Source organism: Pleurodeles waltl, chromosome 10, assembly GCF_031143425.1.
Source record: "Pleurodeles waltl isolate 20211129_DDA chromosome 10, aPleWal1.hap1.20221129, whole genome shotgun sequence".
Taxonomy (NCBI): domain Eukaryota; kingdom Metazoa; phylum Chordata; class Amphibia; order Caudata; family Salamandridae; genus Pleurodeles; species Pleurodeles waltl.
This window is the reverse complement of record NC_090449.1, coordinates 1,020,703,696-1,020,720,229: the sequence shown is the minus strand read 5'-3', so window position 1 is coordinate 1,020,720,229 and position 16,534 is coordinate 1,020,703,696. Positions and strand designations below refer to the sequence as shown.

Here is a 16,534-nt window from a genome sequence, read left to right as displayed (position 1 = left end):
GTAAGATTGTAATGTCCGAATTCTAAGACTTCAGGAGCCAGATTGCTAGATTGAGCAATGCTGGATTCGGGTGTCTGATCTGTTGTTTGTGTTGTGTTAACAGATCTGGTATGTTTGGTAATTTGATGTGGGGTACTACTGATAAGTCCAACAGTGTTGTGTACCACGGTTGGCAAGCCCAGGTTGGTGCTATGAGTATTTGTTTGAGTTTGTTTTGACTTAGTTTGTTGACCAGATAAGGAATGAGTGGGAGAGGGGCAAAAGCATAAGCAAATATCCCTGACCAACTGATCCATAGTGCATTGCCCTTGGATTGAGGGTGTGGGTACAAGTTTTGGCATTTTGCGTTTTCTTATGTTGCGAATAGGTCTATGTTTGGTGTTCCCCAGCGGAGGAAGTGATCCTGTAGGATCTGGGGATGAATTTCCCTTTCATGAGTTTGCTGGTGATCTCGACAGAGACTGTCAGCTAACGGATTCTGAATGCCTGGTATGTATTGTGCTATCAGGTGAATGTGATTGTGAATTGCCCAATGCCAAATCTTTTGTGCTAAGACACACAGTTGTGACGAGTGTGTGTGTCCCCTTGTTTGCTGAGATAATACATTGTCATGTTGTCGGTTTTGACAAGGATGTGTTTGTGGGCTACCAGTGGTTGAAGTGCTTTTAATGCTAGAAACACTGCTAGCAGTTCCAAATGATTTATGTGAAGTTGTTTTTGCTGATTGTCCCATTGACCCTCCATGCTGTGCTTGTTGAGGTGTGCTCCCCACCCCATCATGGAAGCATCTGTTGTGATAACAGCTTGAGGCACTGGATCTTGGAATGGCCGCCGTCTGTTTAAATTTATAGGTTTCCACCATTGAAGCGAGAAGTGTGTTTGGCTGTCTATCAACACTAGATCTTGAAGTTGACCCTGTGCTTGTGTCCATTGTTTCGCTAGGCACTGTTGTAAGGGCCTCATGTGTAATCTTGCATTTGGGACAATGGCTATGCATGAAGACATCATGCCTAGAAGTTTCATTACAAACCTTACTGGGTAGTGTTGGTTTGACTGTATGCTTGATGTTACATTTTGGAACGCTTGGACCCTTTGTGGACTTGGAGTGGCAATTGCTCTTTGTGTGTTGAGTGTTGCTCCCAAGTATTGTATTTGGGATGGTTGCAGATTTGATTTCTGGTAATTTATAGAGAACCCTACTTTGTGTAGAGTTTCTATGACCTATTGCGTGTGAAGAAGACACTGTTGTTGAGTGTTGGTTTTTATTAGCCAGTCGTCTAAATATGGGAATACGTGCATGTGCTGTCTCCTTATGTGAGTGGCTACTACTGCTAGGCATTTTGTGAATACCCTTGGGGCCGTTGTTATCTTGAACGGTAGCACTTTGAATGGGTAGTGTACGCCGTGCATTACAAACCTGAAGTATTTTCTGTGAGAAGGATGGATGGGTATGTGGAAATACGCATCCTTGAGATCCAATGTTGACATGTATTCCTCCTTTTTTAGTAAGGGAACCACGTCTTAAAGTGTTATCATGTGGAAGTGGTCTGATTTGATGAAGAGATTCAGTGTTCCGAGATCTAAGATAGGTCTTAACGTTTTGTCCTTTTTTGGAATTAGGAAATATGGTTAGTAGACGCCTGTACCTTTCTGATGATTGGGAACTAACTCTATTGCTTGTTTTTGTAATAGTGCTTGGACCTCTATTTGTAATAAGTTTAAGTGTTGTTTGGACAGATTGTGTGTTCTTGGTGGCCCATCTGGCGGGAATGTTGTGAATTCTATGCAATAACCAAGTCGGATAATTGATAGGACCCATGCGTCTGTGGTAATGTGTCCAGTTTTGATAATATGCGGTTAGCCTTCCCCCCACTGGTGATAAGTGCTGGGGTTTTGTGACATTGAAGTCACTGTTTGGTCTGGCTTGGTTTGGTTGCCTGGAACTTTCCCCTTCCTCTTGGGAATTGTCCTCTATAGGAACCACGAAACCCTCCCCTTTGATATTGTGCCTGATAGGTGGGTCTGGTTTGAGAGGTGGAAGGCTCTGATGTTTGCTGTTGAAAACCTCCTCTAAATTGTGGTTTCCTAAAGGTGCCTCTGACTTGTGGGGAATAGAGAGCGCCCATGGCTTTGGCCGGGTCTTTTTTTTTTTTTTACTTTTCAATTGTTGTGTCAACTTCTGGCCCAAACAACTGTTCCTGATTAAATGGCATGTTCAACACCACTTGTTGGATCTCTGGCTTGAAGCCAGAACTTCTTAACCATGCATGCCTGCGAATGGGTACCGCCGTGTTGACCGTTCGTGCTGCCGTGTCTGCTGAGTCCAGTGCGGACCTTATCTGGTTGTTAGATATGGCCTGTCCTTCTTCCACAACCTGTTGAGCGCGTTTCTGATGTTCCTTGGGCAAGTGCTATATGATGTGTTGCATCTCGTCCCAGTGTGCCCTGTAGTAGCCAGCAAGTAGGGCTTGCGAATTAGCAATCCGCCATTGATTGGCTGCTTGTGCTGCCACTCGTTTGCCCGCTGCGTCAAACTTTCTGCTCTCTTTGTCAGGCGGTGGAGCGTCTCCTGACAATTGAGAGTTTGCTCTTTCTTGCTGCTCCTACAATCACTGAGTCCGGTGTAAGTTGTTGTGTTATGAACACAGGATCTGTTGGGGGAGGTTTGTACTTCTTCTCAACCCTAGGCGTGATAGCCCTTCCCTTGACTGGCTCCTGGAAGACTTGTTTTGCGTGTTTGAGCATACCCGGGAGCATTGGCAGACTCTGATAGGAAGCATGGGTGGATGCCAAGGTGTTAAACAGGAAATCATCCTCTATTGGCTCTGAGTGCATTGCTACGTTGTGGAACATAGCTGCCCTGGATAGTACCTGCGTATATGCAGTACTGTCATCTGGAGGTGACTGCTTTGTTGGATAACAATCCGGACTGTTATCCGATACTAGTGCATCATATAAGTCCCATGCATCATCATCATCTTGTGTCATCCCTGTATGTGTGGGTGACTGCATTGGAGGTGTTCCCACGGGTGACAGTTGTGGTGATACCCTTGGTGGTGGGGATCTGTCGCTAACCACCTTTGCCTTAGGCTGCATTTCTGTCTCCTGAAATGCAAGTTTCCTTTTAGATTTGATTGGAGGTAAAGTTTGTATTTTTCCAGTCTCTTTCTGGATATGTAACGTCCTTTGTGTATGGTCCGGTTCTTCCATACTTAATTCCTGCTCAAATCTATGTCTTTCCTTCATTTGGCTGTAAAGTCCTTGCTCTTCTGTATAAGAGCCTCTTTTCGGCTTCGAAGCCGCTTTTTTCGGTATCGAGGTTTCAGATATAGTCTTTTTCGGTTCCGAAGATATTTTTCTCACTTTGGGTGAGTCGAACTCTCGGTGTCGAGATCGTTCGATGCCGGAATCTCGACCGGAGTCGGAAGTCTTCGGCAAATCCCTGGCCTTTTTCTGTGACGATGTTTGGTCACCTTCCTTTCGGTGGGTTAAGCCATGGCCTGTTGGCGGTGGCGTCCCCATGGCCTTAAATATCTTCGTGTGTGTTTTGGACGGGGCAGGTTTACTCACTGTTTGCTGCACCGTCGAGGTCCGGTCACTTTCGGATTCGTCAGAGTCCGTCCCCTGGATGGAAATGCTTTCCTCCTCTCTGACGTCGAGTTGCTCTTTTGGTGTCGACGCCATTTGCAGTCTTCTTGCTCGTCGATCTCTTAGGGTCTTTTTCGATCGAAATGCTCGACAAGCCTCGCAAGTATCCTCCCTGTGTTCAGGTGATAAACACAGATTACAGACCCGGTGCTGGTCTGTATAAGGATACTTTGAATGGCACTTCGGACAGAAGCGGAAGGGGGTCCGGTCCATTACTCTGGGACGACGGGTGTGGTCGGGCCGATCAGGCCTCGGTAAAGAACGGAAGCCCCGAAGGGCCGCCGGAGCACTCTTGATGTCGGTGCCGATACACTAACACTAACCCGGTACCGAACTATAACAATAACGTAGAATTTTCGATAATTTAGCTAACTTTCCGGATTCGAAATACGGAGCAAAGAGGAACGCGGCCGAACCCGATGGGGGAAAGAAAACAATCTAAGATGGAGTCGACGCCCATGCGCAATGGAGCAGAAAGGGAGGAGTCACTCGGTCTCGTGACTCGAAAAGACTTCTTCGAAGAAAAACAACTTGTAACACTCCGAGCCCAACACTAGATGGCAGGATAATGCACAGCATGTGAATCTGCAGCGTCTCATGCCACTGAACATGAAAATACGCATCCTGTAAATCCAGCGCTACCAACCAGTCTTATAGGTCAAGGACAGACCAGACCTGAGCCAACGTGAGCATCTTGAACTTCTCCTTCTTGAGGAAGAGATTTACGGTCTGTAGGTCTAGAAAAGGGCAAAGTCCCTTGTTCTTTTTGAGTATCAGAAGGCAGCATGAACAACCACTGCCACTTCTGATATCGAAACCATTCCTACGGCTCCCTTGGCCAAGGGAGCCTTAACTTCCTTCGGGAACAGAGACAAATGATCCTCCGCCAGCCGTTCGAACGTTGGCAGTATTGGGCAAGGAAAAGATTGGAAAGGCAGGGCTCAGCCCTTCCGAATGATCTGCAGTACCCATGCATCCCATGTGATGGACTGCCAGTAGAGGAGATGATGGTGAATTCTTCCTCCAAGGGGGCAAGCATGGTCCTGCAAAGCCAAACTAGGAGGGCTTTGAAGCTGCAGCTGCCGGGGGGCTGGGTGGATGACGACTTCTTGCTTAAAGACCCTTTAGGTTTGAAGGCACTGCACCTGCGTCCTCGCAGAGCCTGGGGTGGTTGCATAGGATGGTGGCTGGCACGGTGCCACGCCCTGTCCATAGCCATGAAAAGAGGAGGGAGGGGGGGGGGGGGGGGGGGGGAGGCAAGGGGTCACCAAAAGGCCCAAGGACGTGGTCATAGCCTGAGTCTCCTTGAAGTGCTCCAGCCGAGTCTGCTTTCTCGCCAAACAAGTGAGTCTTATCGAAGGTCATGTCCATCAGGTTTGCCTGGACATCCCCCAAAAACCAGACGTTCTCAGACAGGCATGGCGCCGTAAGGCCACAGTTGACACAACCACTATGCCCAGCAAGTCCGTTGCATTCAAAGCCACACCGAATCGTGAACTTTGGTGCATCCTATTTACAGGAGCCCCTGTGCTGGGCTTGTACCAAGTTCCCAGCAACGTCCATAAGTGCCTCATTAAAGGGTAGAAGGGGGTGGGAAGTGGAATCCTCACTGAGGGCAGTTCAAGGTCAAGGACCTCAGATGGCCTACGAACCACAATTGCAAAAGAAGCTCCCTCATCTGTAGCCACAGTGGGAGAAGAGAGCAAGCCAGTATCTGGAAAAGTGTTCGTCCACTGTCCTCTCCTAGTTCCTCATACCAGTCCAAAGATCTTTCTAACTAGTGTTTAAACGGTCCAGTGACCCCCTCCCAAACCCCATGCAAATCAGTCTTGACCCTGGTCCCCAGGTTAACAGTCAGCCCATAATGCCAGGCCATGTCCTCCCTGGACCGGAAACAAGCATCCTGGGACCTGTTTCAGGGCATCACCCTTAATCAGCCAGGCTAGCTTGAATCCAGTGCCAAAGTGAGCAGTTAAGCTAGCCTGGCTGATGAAGGTTGTATTTGGCTGGGTCCAAAATGGAATGGCATGGTTAGCAAAACAACAATGGCTTTAGGCCCAGATCTCTGTACTTGGGGTAAATGTTTGGCATTGTTCAGCATTCCGTACAACACTTGTTCTTTTTTTGCTTTCTTCAACTGAGTCACGCTGTGGGAAGACAACTGGGAGTTCTGTAGAATGCCTAAGATGGAATGGAGAGACTACCTTAGGAAGACCTTTAGGTTAGTGCAAAAGACCATCCTACCCTTAGGAACCTGAAAGAAAGGTTCTTTCAAAGTTAAAACCTGGAGCTCACTGAAGCATCTGAGGGAGGTGATAGCCACCAGGAAAGCAACTTCCCAAGAGAGAATTTGAAGAGGACATGATTGAAGGGACACAAAAGGTGGACCCATGAATCTTGTGAGGACAATATTAAGATTCACACCGGGGCCAGAGGTACCTGAGGAGAAATGACTCTCGAGTGTCAACATAAATGCTTTAATAAATGGAATCCTAAAGAGTGAGAGATGCTGCCTATTTTGGACACTACCAGCCACAGACTCCAAGTGCAGTCGCATAGAGGTACAGGCTAGAACACCTTTGCACATGTAGTAGGTAACAAACTGTGTTCTGAATGCTAGCTGCCAAGGACTACAGTTGGTTTGAAAGGCAGCAGCAAACAAATCTTTTCCAACTGGCTGCCTAAGAGGCACGTGTAGTGGGTCTATGTGCTTCCGTAAGTATATTCATGCTTTCAAAGGGTATACCAAGTTCTAAGACTTCTGGAGCCAGATCACAAGGGTGGGACTCCTGGAGTCAAAGTGCTGATTTCTCCATGGTTCTGTGTTCTGTGTAAGAATGTCTGGCCTGTTAGGGAGCTTCTAGTGTAGAATCACTGAAAGCTCGAAGAGGGGTGAACTAAGGCTGACTGGCCCAAGTGGAAGCCACTAGGATGAGGGTGAAGGAGGTTTGCCAAAGCCTCCGAACCACGAACGGAAGGAGCAGCAGAAGTGGGAAAAGTGTAAGCACATATCCATGGCCAGTTCATCCATAGTGCATTAGCCATGGACTGTGGGAATCTGGAGGCAAAGTTTGGGCATTTCGCATTTTCTGCTGTGGCACAGAAATCAATCTCTGGAAACCCCCAGTGCTGAAAGTACTGAAGGACTGTGGGGTTGAGTTCCCACACATTGACTTGTTGCCGCATCTTGCTGAGGAGGTTGGCAAAGTTGTCATACTCTACCAGGAGGTACGCAGCAGATGGATCCTGTGGGGGAGAGACCAGAGGCAGATGGACTGAGATAGCTGGGGCGAGAGGGTGCCTCCCTGTTTCTTATTGTAATACATGACTATCATATTGTCTGGAATAGGACCAAGACCAACTTGCCCACTATGTGGAGTAGGGCGGCTAGAGGAACAGCTATGAGCTCAAGATAATTGATGTGAAGGCCCCTGTGATTGAGATTCCTCTTATCCTGGGCAGTCGGATTTCGTAGCAGCCCCCAAAACAGATCGTATCTGAAGGGGAAGCCCTGTATTTTTAGCACCTGTGCGGGGGTGGGAATTTAGGGACAACTTGAGCCTTAACCAGCTCCTTGAAAATGTCTGGGGTGGGTTTCAGCATCCTCTTGTACATGGGTAGACACTGCATAAAACGGTGGGCAGAGAACAGAGTTCCAAAGAGGAATCCTATTTGACAGGCTGTGCATTTTCACTGTATGATATACTGCAGCCCTACCCATAATTCATGGTAGGAGGTAGTGTTGTTTGGGAGGGGCAGGAGGGTAAAGGTCAGGGTCCATGTCACTTTGGGGATCTACATCATAAGAATCCCATGGGTCCCCTTGTGAGGGGCATATTGTATGTCCTCCTTAACCCTGTAACCTCCACCAAGCTAGCCCAGGTGAGAAGGTGGTGACCCCTGTGCTGTGTACGAGAGTGTCAGTCAGAGTAGGAGGAGGGGATGGTGATGCTGGAGGCCTGGGCTGTGACATGGAGGAGACAGGCAGTGGAGGCTCAGGAAAAGGACTGGTAGTCTTGTCATGCTTCTTCCTTTGTTTCGATGGTGGAGGTAGCTATAAAGCTTCCTCAAAGTGGAGCAGCCTTTTAGAAGTTCGAGTGCCTGATGCCAGAGGTTGTGTGAGCATTCAGCTTGTCTGGGAGAGAATGACAATCTGCCTCCTTCGAGCATTGAATTCATCCTGCAGTTTATGGAGGATTGGTTTGACTGGCCTGGGTGGCTGATTTTCCCGCCAGTACTCAATGCTTCAGCACCAGTGCAGCTTTGGGTTTCAAAGTTTTGGACCTGAAGATCCGGTCAGGGCCAAGCCTGGAACAGGTGCCACTGAGTGGGTCAGCTTCAGCATTTTCTCTGGCGCCAAGCAGCAGTGGCCCAGAAGTATGTCTCTGAGTCCTGAGTGGCTGAACACCCCTTGTGGGGTTGAAGGTCAGAGCGGGAACGAGAGGGAGCAGGAGTTGTACTCACAACCTCTTGAGCCAGTGGGAGGTCTTCCATCTAGAAGTCAGAGACACCACTCTGGTCGGGCAAGAAGACCTCTTGGTGGGCTGCTCATGGAAGCAGATGATGTTTGCCCTCGAGGTCCTGGGAGTCTAAGAGGTCTGGGGTATCTTCTCCACTCTGGAGCGACATCTCAAGTTGACAGGCCAGGCGGTCTCAGAGTCTTTTTTGACCATAAGAGGCCCTGTTATGCTCAGGTGAGAGGCAAAGCTCACAGGCCTGGTCGAGGTCAGCCCCAGGGTATTTCGTGCAACACTGAGAGAAATATTGAAAAGGTATCCGCTCCATCACAGGGAAGCAGGGAAGGCATAGTGGGAGCAGACAGAATAGGCCCGAAGGGTAGAGACCCACTTGGGGGGGGCTGCTGAGGGGGGAGGTGAATTGGGCAACAAATGCAGTGGAAATATACTGCATTCCAGTATTGCATATCTAGGACATCAGTCAGTTACAAAAAGGATAAAAATAACTTGCCTTTAACTGTAGTTCCCCAGTACTCTTTCATAGACTCACGTGCAAGAATAATTCTTTGTCGTTGAGCTAGAAGCATCACAGCAAATCTAGAAAGCATTATAACAAACAAAGCTTACAATGGCTGAAAAACATTCACTTTATTAGCCCATTTACATCATTTAAAAATAACCAAACCCTAGTTCTAGTACAAGTGGAAAGAACAGTTGACTGTGGGATAGGCAAGCTCAATGGAGGAGGAAGGTGGGCTGTATGTGAACCTCTGAAAGATACCAATACTGGAGGAACTACAGTTACAGATAACCCCCACACTGCCTCCCTGGTGAGGGTCACGACCAGTGGCCAACACCAGGGATGGGGTTAACAAATCCTCCTGGGGACACAGAAGATCTTCAGTGTCTCCACCGGCCGGCCCCCAGGAAAACCACATCCAAATATAAAAGTGATTGATCTCTTTATATATGTGCCACCAGTTCTCTTGCAGTTGCAGCTTGTGTCTTCAAATCAATCCACATACTTCAACTGACTCGTTTCAACTGTAGCTTTTAGGCAGCAATAAAAAAAGTTGAGTAACTCTTGTGATTATGTTTCTGCTAGAAAAGGATCTGACTTTTGTCTAGTGGCAGTTTTGATGCCATAAATTAGCGCAGAAGGTTTATATGCCTACTGAAAGGATCAAAACTTTATTATATGTGAATAGCTGAGTGGATAAGTAAAGCCAGCCATTACCTGCGCTATAATACAAATGTGTGAGGGGGGCTATGGAGAGATGAAATGCACTTTTTCTGGGTGGTAGTGAGGGAATCGGAGGAGGAGGTAATGGGAGTGGGAGAACCAATAATGATTGTTGGACTGGGGGCAAGAGGCGCTAAAGACTGACGATTGGTATGTGACAAGGTGATGTAATAGTGTGTCTTTTTTTGTTTTTTTGAGTGTCTTGAGAGAACAAGAGGGAAGAAGCGAAGGTAAGGTGACCTCTACTGTTGCAGGAATCACACACACACAAACCAGCAATTTTGTGACTGTCAACATAGGCTAGTGTTTTAGAGCAACAGTTCGCTAGTAGCAGAGATGGCATCTCGTTGGAGGACTGCTGCTCAAGCCCTAACTCGGCTTATGGAGGACAGCTCTGACATAGGGTCAAAGACTGAGACAGCAGACACTGAGACAGCATCTGAGGGATGGAGCAATGGCGCAGACTCTGGGAGTGATTTTTCAATTGGAGGAGTCCCATTCGATAACTACTCTTCCAGTGATTATGAGGGAGGTGATGAGGACAGTCCTGCTGTCCCTTCGCAAGCACAGTCTGTGCAGCGGGACAATAGCGGGTTAGCCCAACCCAGAGAACAGGTGAATGCGGTGGCAAGCAAAAAAAGAGTTCTCTTTTGGGAGCTCCCCAATTTAGTTCATCACCAAACTCCACCACCCAAATCATGTTGTGGAGACATCAAAATTATCCATCACAAAACAACCTGGTTTTGTAAGGCAGGCACCTGCATTTTTGGTCCTAGGCTTGCCAGCCATATAGGGAAACCTACCAAACCCAGACATTTCTGGAAGCTAGACAACCGGGGGATTCCACAGAGGTCTGACGTGTGTGGATTCCCCAAAGTTTTGTTACCCAGTATACCCTGCAAATCTGAAATGTTGAATAAAAACTATTTTTCTTGCCTTTTTGTCACACAAACTACAGGAATATGCTGGGATCCACAAAATTCCTACCACCCAGTGTTTCCCCACCTGTCCTGATAAAAACGCTACCCCACTTGAGTGCCTGTACCTGGTGCCGGTGTCAGAATGATCACCCCAGGGTCAACAGTTGCCCTCATGTAAGGACCAACATTGACCGTTGTGTGATCGATTCCTGACACGGGCACTAGGCCTACCCACACAAGTGAGGTACCATTTTTAATGGGGAGACTTGGGGGGAATGTTGGGTGGAAGGAAATTTGTGGCTCCTCTCAGATTCCAGAACTTTCTATCACTGAAATGTGACATTTTAGCCAAATATTGAGGTTTGCAAAAAAGAACTTGATCACAGCCCCACAGGTCACTCCATTCTGAACTCCCCTAGATGTCTAGTTTTCAAAAATGTATATGTTTGCTATGTTTCCTTAGGTGCCGGCTGAGCTAGAGGCCAAAGTCCAAAGCCAGGCACTTTGCAAAAAACAGCTCTTTTTTCTTTGGGAAAATGTGATGTGTCCACGTTGTGTTTTGAGACATTTCCTTCCGCGGGCACTAGGCCTACCCACACAAGTGAGGTACCATTTTTATCGGGAGACTTGGGGGAGCGCTGGGTGGAAGGAAATTTGTGGCTCCTCTCAGAATCCAGAACTTTCTGTCACCAAAATGTGTGGAAAAAGTGTTTTTGGGCCGAATTGAGGTTTGCAAAGGATTCTGGGTAACAGAACCTGGTGAGAGCCCCACAAGTCACCCCATCTTGGATTTCCCTAGGTGCCTAGTTTTCAACAATGCACAGGTTTGGTAGGTTTTCCTAGGTGCTGGCTGAGCTACAGATCAAAATCCACAGCTAGGCACTTTCCAAAAAACACATCAGTTTTCAATGTAAAAAGGTGATGTGTCCATGTTGCGTATCCTATTGCGGGCATTAGTGAGGTACCATTTTTATCGGGAGACTTGGGGGAACAGAGAATAGCAGAATAACTGTTATTGCCCCTTGACTTTCTCTCCATTTTTTTCCTTCTACATGTAAGACAGTGTGTAAAAAAGACGTCTATTTGAGAAATGCCTTGTAATTCACATGCTAGTACGGGTAGCCCAGAATTCAGAGATGTGCAAATAACCACTGCTTCTAAAAACCTTATCTTGTGCCCATTTTGGAAACAAAGGTTTTGTTGATACTATTTTCCACTCTTTATATTTCAGCAAATTAACTGCTGTATACCCGGTATACAATGAAAACCCATTGCAAGGTGTAGCTCATTTATTGGCTCTGGGTACCTAGGGTTCTTGATGAGCCTACAAGCACTATATATCCCCAAAACCAGAAGAGTCCAGGAGACGCAACAGTATATTGCTTTCATAAATCTGACATTGCAGGAAAAAGTTAGAGAGTAAAACATGGAGAAAAATTGTTGATTTTTTTCACCTCAATTTCAATTTTTTTTTTTATTTCAGCTGTTATTTTCTGTAGGAAAACCTTGTAGGATCTACACAAATGACCCCTTGCTGAATTCAGAATTTTGTCTACTTTTCAGAAAGGTTTCGCTTTCCGGGATCCAGCATTGGTGTCACACCCATTTCTGTCACTAAGTGGAAGGAGGCTGAAAGCACAAAAAAATTAGTAAAAATGGGGTATGTCTCAGTAAAATGCCAAAATTGTGTTGCAAAATTTGGTTTAAAAAAAAAAAAAAAATCCGCTGTATTTTGGCTAATTTCTTGGTCTTCTCCAGGGAAACCCACAAACTCTGGGTACCTTTAGAATCCCTAGGATGTTGGAAAAACAAAAGCTGCAAATTTGGCATGGATAACGTATGTAGACAAAAAGTTACGAAGGCCTAAGCGCAAACTACCCCAAATATCCAAAAAAGGGGTCTGCACTGGCCTGGGGGGGCCAGCAGCTAAGGGGGGTTAAAGAACATTTTCCTTCTTCAGTATTGAATCTTTCATAAATTCACATACTTGAATCAGAATGGGAGGAATCAGAATATCAAGGAGTTAAACAATACATAAATAAATATTGTTGCAGATGGTGAGAATCAATAAGCAATGCTTCACATTATAAGAACATATAAGAAAATGAGTTGCCTACCTGTTACTATAGTTCTCCAGTATTGAAACCTTTCATAAATTCACATGCTTGAATCACCCAACGTCATTAGGGTGGGAGTCCCCGGCACCTTTTATGAAGTAGTCTTGATATAGGTTTAAGCCTGAAGGCCCTAGGCCTCTCAGTTTAGCATTAAATCAGATTCATTTTGAGAGAGAAAAGGACCAAACTCAAGAATCCACCAATCAGGCGACACCACCCTTTAGAACCCTCCTGAGAGAAGCTCCAGTCACTCAGATTTTCTTAGCACAAGTGTGTAGTGATAATAACAGTGAATAAGAGAGGTAATGGTGAGCTTCTCCGGGGAGGTGGGTGGGCCACATGTGAATCTATTAAAGATTCCAATACTGTAGAACCATAGTTAAAGGCAAGCAACTAATTTTCCAGTATTGGAACTTTCATAGATTCACATGCTTGAATCTGAGTAGTATGCAGTAGTGATGCACATTGTAGAATAATTATAACAATTTCCAACCCATAAGAATAAATTGTCAAAGAAAACACATGTACATATTAAAGCTCCAAATCTTAGACATTTAAATTTGTTACTTGAAACCATATGGTATATCAGTCTTTTATATAGGACAGATTTAAAATAAACAATGTGCAGATCTGACCTTGGGATGAGGGGATGAGAGAGATAGCTCACCTTTATTGGAAAAGATGTCTTAGGACCGCCTGGCCCACAGCTGCTTCTTCTTTAGACACTGCATCTAGGCAGTAATGTCTGGTTAATGTCTAACAGCTTTTCCAAGTTGCTGCCCTACAAAGGTCATGGAGCGGCACTCCTACAAACAGTGCCGCAATGATACTGCCCGTGTACAGTAAGCATGAACAAAAGCTTGTAGCAGCTTGCTTGATGGCAAAACCAGATTGCTGAAGACATTTTTTGCGATGCTCTGTTTGGGCAGAGGTTGACCTTTTCTAGGCGCACTGCAAGCCATGAACAGTTGGCTAGTTTTGCAAAAGGATTTGGTCCGGTCTAGATAGATTTGTATGCATTTTTTTTTTTATATCCAATGAGTGTGGAGCCCTTTCCGCTGCAGTTGCTGGATTTAGGAAGAATGTTTTCATGACCAGCAGCTCGTTCATATGAAAGTCTGAGGTTTTTTTTGGTATGAATCGTGGGTTTGTGTGTAGGATTACTTTATACTGCTTAATCTGTAAAAAATGTCCTTGAAAAGACCGTGCTTGGATCTCACTGACTCGCCTGGCTGACATAAGAGCAATTTGAAGGGTTACATGCCATGAAAGAAACTTCATAGAAGCTCTATGGATTGGCTCAAATGGTTGCTTTGTGGGTTGTGCAAGGACAATGTTGAGATTCCTGGAAGGTGGAGGTCTGAAAGGCGGAAAAGCTCTGAATAGGCCCTTTATAAATCGCTTAATTATTCTGAAAGACCACAAAGAAGGTGAACTTCTTGACCGACTAAAAGACGAAACAGCCGCCAGGAGAACACTAATGGAGGAGTTAGCAAGGGCTGAGTGTGCTAGATGCAACAAATAAGGCAATATTTGTTCAGGTGACGACGATACGGGATGTATCAGTTGCTGTTGGCACCATAGACAAAACCTCTTCCACTTACATGAGTAAGATTTAATAGTGCTAACTGCTCTAGCCCTGGATAGTATATCCCTGCACTCTGGCGAGATCGCTAGATATTCAAAATTATTGTGCTAGGGAGCCATGCTGGTAAGTGCAGTGATTCGGGTGCAAGACCTGTCCTTTGTTTATTGTCAGCAGATGCGGAGATATTTTCAGAGGGATGAGGTTTCACTGAGAACAGGAGAAGCTCTGTGACCAATGCTGCTGAGGCCAGTTTGGAGCTATCAGTATTAGTGTACAGGCTTCCCTCTTAATTTTGATTAGAACCATCGGAATCAGTGGAATGGGAGGAAAAGTGTAGGCAAAGATTCTGCACCACACCATAGAAAATGCACTGGTGATGCCAACTTGCGTAGTAATGCATTTGGTGTCTGACTGGCTGGCAAAATGGTTGAGGTTGGGTGTCCACTGGGAGAACACGTAGTTGACCGTGCGCTGATCCAATCCATTTGTGGCAGACTGATTTTAGTCTGCTGAGAGAGCCTGCTATCTTATTCAGATATCCTGGGAGATGTTCTGCTCGTAGTAGCACTCCATGTTGTATGGCCCAGTCCCAAATCTCTTGTGCCTCTTTAGAGAGGAAAAGGGATTTTGTACCTCCTTGTTTGTTGAGGTAATGCATTGTAGTGGTACTGTCTATTCTTATTAGTACCTCCAAAAACGCTATTCTTTGAAGGAGCGCCTGCAAGTCTAGATGAACTGCCTTTAGTTCTAGTAGATGATGTGCAGTTTTTGAAGAGGTGGTGGCCATTTGCCAATGATTTGCAGGTCATGCAAAAACGCTCCACAACCTTTTAATGAGGAGTCTGTGGTGATAACCCAAGGAGATGGCCGATTTTGGAAAGAGAGGCTGATGGATAGATGATGCTTTTGAGACCACCAGACCAGAGCTTTGATCATGGCCGGAGTGACCTTGACGTGGTCGAAGCTTCCTGTGGCTTGAATCCATTGCAGGCTGAGTTGCTCCTGGAGGGGGTACATTTTCAGTCTGCAAAAAGGTACGAGTGGGATGCATGAAGACATCCACAATAACGACTTTAAAAGGCATACTGAAATGAATTTTCTTTTTTGAACTGACTTTGCCAGTTATTAGCCTTTTCTGTCTTTCCATAGTGGGGCAGGCTATGCTGGGTTTGGTGTTCAGGTTTGCCCTAAGAAAGTGATCATACGTGATGATTGGACTTCTCCCAGTTTATGGCTAGATCTAAGCTGTTGAGTAAGGCAATGCAATTTTTTGTTGACTTGCATGCTGCTGAGAAGGTGTTTGCTTTTATCAGCCAATCATCAGTATGGGACTACTTGGTGCCTTTGTCTCCTCAGGAAAACTGATATAGGTGCTAGGCACTTTGTGAATATCCTGGGGGCTAATTTTAGGCCGAACAAAAGGACTCCAAATTGGGAATGGCTGCCGGCTACCATGAATTTTAGGTACTGTCTGTGGGAAGGATGAATTGGGATGTGGAAATATGCTTCTTTCAGACCTAGGGCGGACAGATAGTTTCTGTGGTTCCACCGGACGAGAACGTCCTGGAGAGTTATCATGCGGAATGATTGTTTTTTTCCGATAGGGGTTTAAATCTCTGAGATTGAGGATCGGTCACATCTTTCCATTTCTTGCGAATGAGGAAGAACCTTGAGTAAAATCCTTCCCCCCATTGCGACAACGAGAAGCATCTTGTTGACCTCCAGTTTGAGTTGGTGTACATTCTTGGGAGAAGGCTTGCGAGGAGGAATCTGGACAAGGAATTTGGACAAATTCCAGCATGTGTCCTAATTGCACCAGCTGTAAGACCCACTGGTCTGATGTTATGGATTGCCAATGCTGGAGAAATAAGTAGATTTTACCCCCTATTTTGAATGGCACATGTTTGGGGGTAGACAGAGCCTTGGATGGATCATAGTCAGTGAGTTGAGTCTTTTGCTTGATGAGCTGGCTGTCCTCTAGACATAGCTCTATTGTAGGCTACCTGTGAAGGTTGTCTCTGGGAATACTGTTGACGAAATTGGTGAGAGGTGGATGAGTACAATGGATATCTGTACTGTTGACAGCCTCCCCCATACGAAGGCATTCCACGTCCTCTCGTACCACAAAAGGAAGACTTTCGAAACTATAGAGTACGTAGGGATTTAGCAGTCTCTGTGATTTTACTGACTGAAGAGTTTCATCAATATGCTGTCCAAAGAGAGCTTGTCCAGTTTATTTTGTACCTCTGGGCGAAACAGCATGGCCTTCAGCCAACCTTGTCGCCTAAGGACCGCAGCCCCTGCCAGTTAACGGAATGCAGTGGTGGGTATGTCCATTGCACTGTCAACTTCTGCAGACGTGCGTTCCCCTTCTTGTAATATTTTCTTAGCCTCTAGCTTAGCATCCTCTGGCAGCTGTTTAATATATGGGGTGATGTCAGCCTATAATTGCCTGTTGTACGTTGCTAGAACCGCTAGAGAGCTTGCAGCTCTTACCGTTAGACTTGACATTGAAGAGAATCTTTACCCAATATTGTCTAACCATCTTCCCTCCTTATCTG

At 46.0% G+C, this 16,534-nt stretch overlaps 1 protein-coding gene across 3 annotated transcripts in view; it reads right to left on the bottom strand.

Moving 5' to 3' along the window:
• MTURN (maturin, neural progenitor differentiation regulator homolog) overlaps positions 1–16,534 on the bottom strand; it is a 163,622-nt gene that overhangs the window by 45,053 nt on the left and 102,035 nt on the right. The window contains exon 3 of one of the 3 annotated variants that reach the window (XM_069211940.1): positions 8,617–8,702. The exons of 1 other annotated variant lie outside the window; for it this stretch is intronic. In XM_069211940.1, coding sequence (XP_069068041.1) covers positions 8,652–8,702 — 51 coding nt within the window. In that variant the 3' untranslated portion in view covers positions 8,617–8,651. The remainder of the gene's footprint in view (positions 1–8,616; positions 8,703–16,534) is intronic. One more of the 3 variants, XM_069211939.1, reaches the window with a different exon arrangement.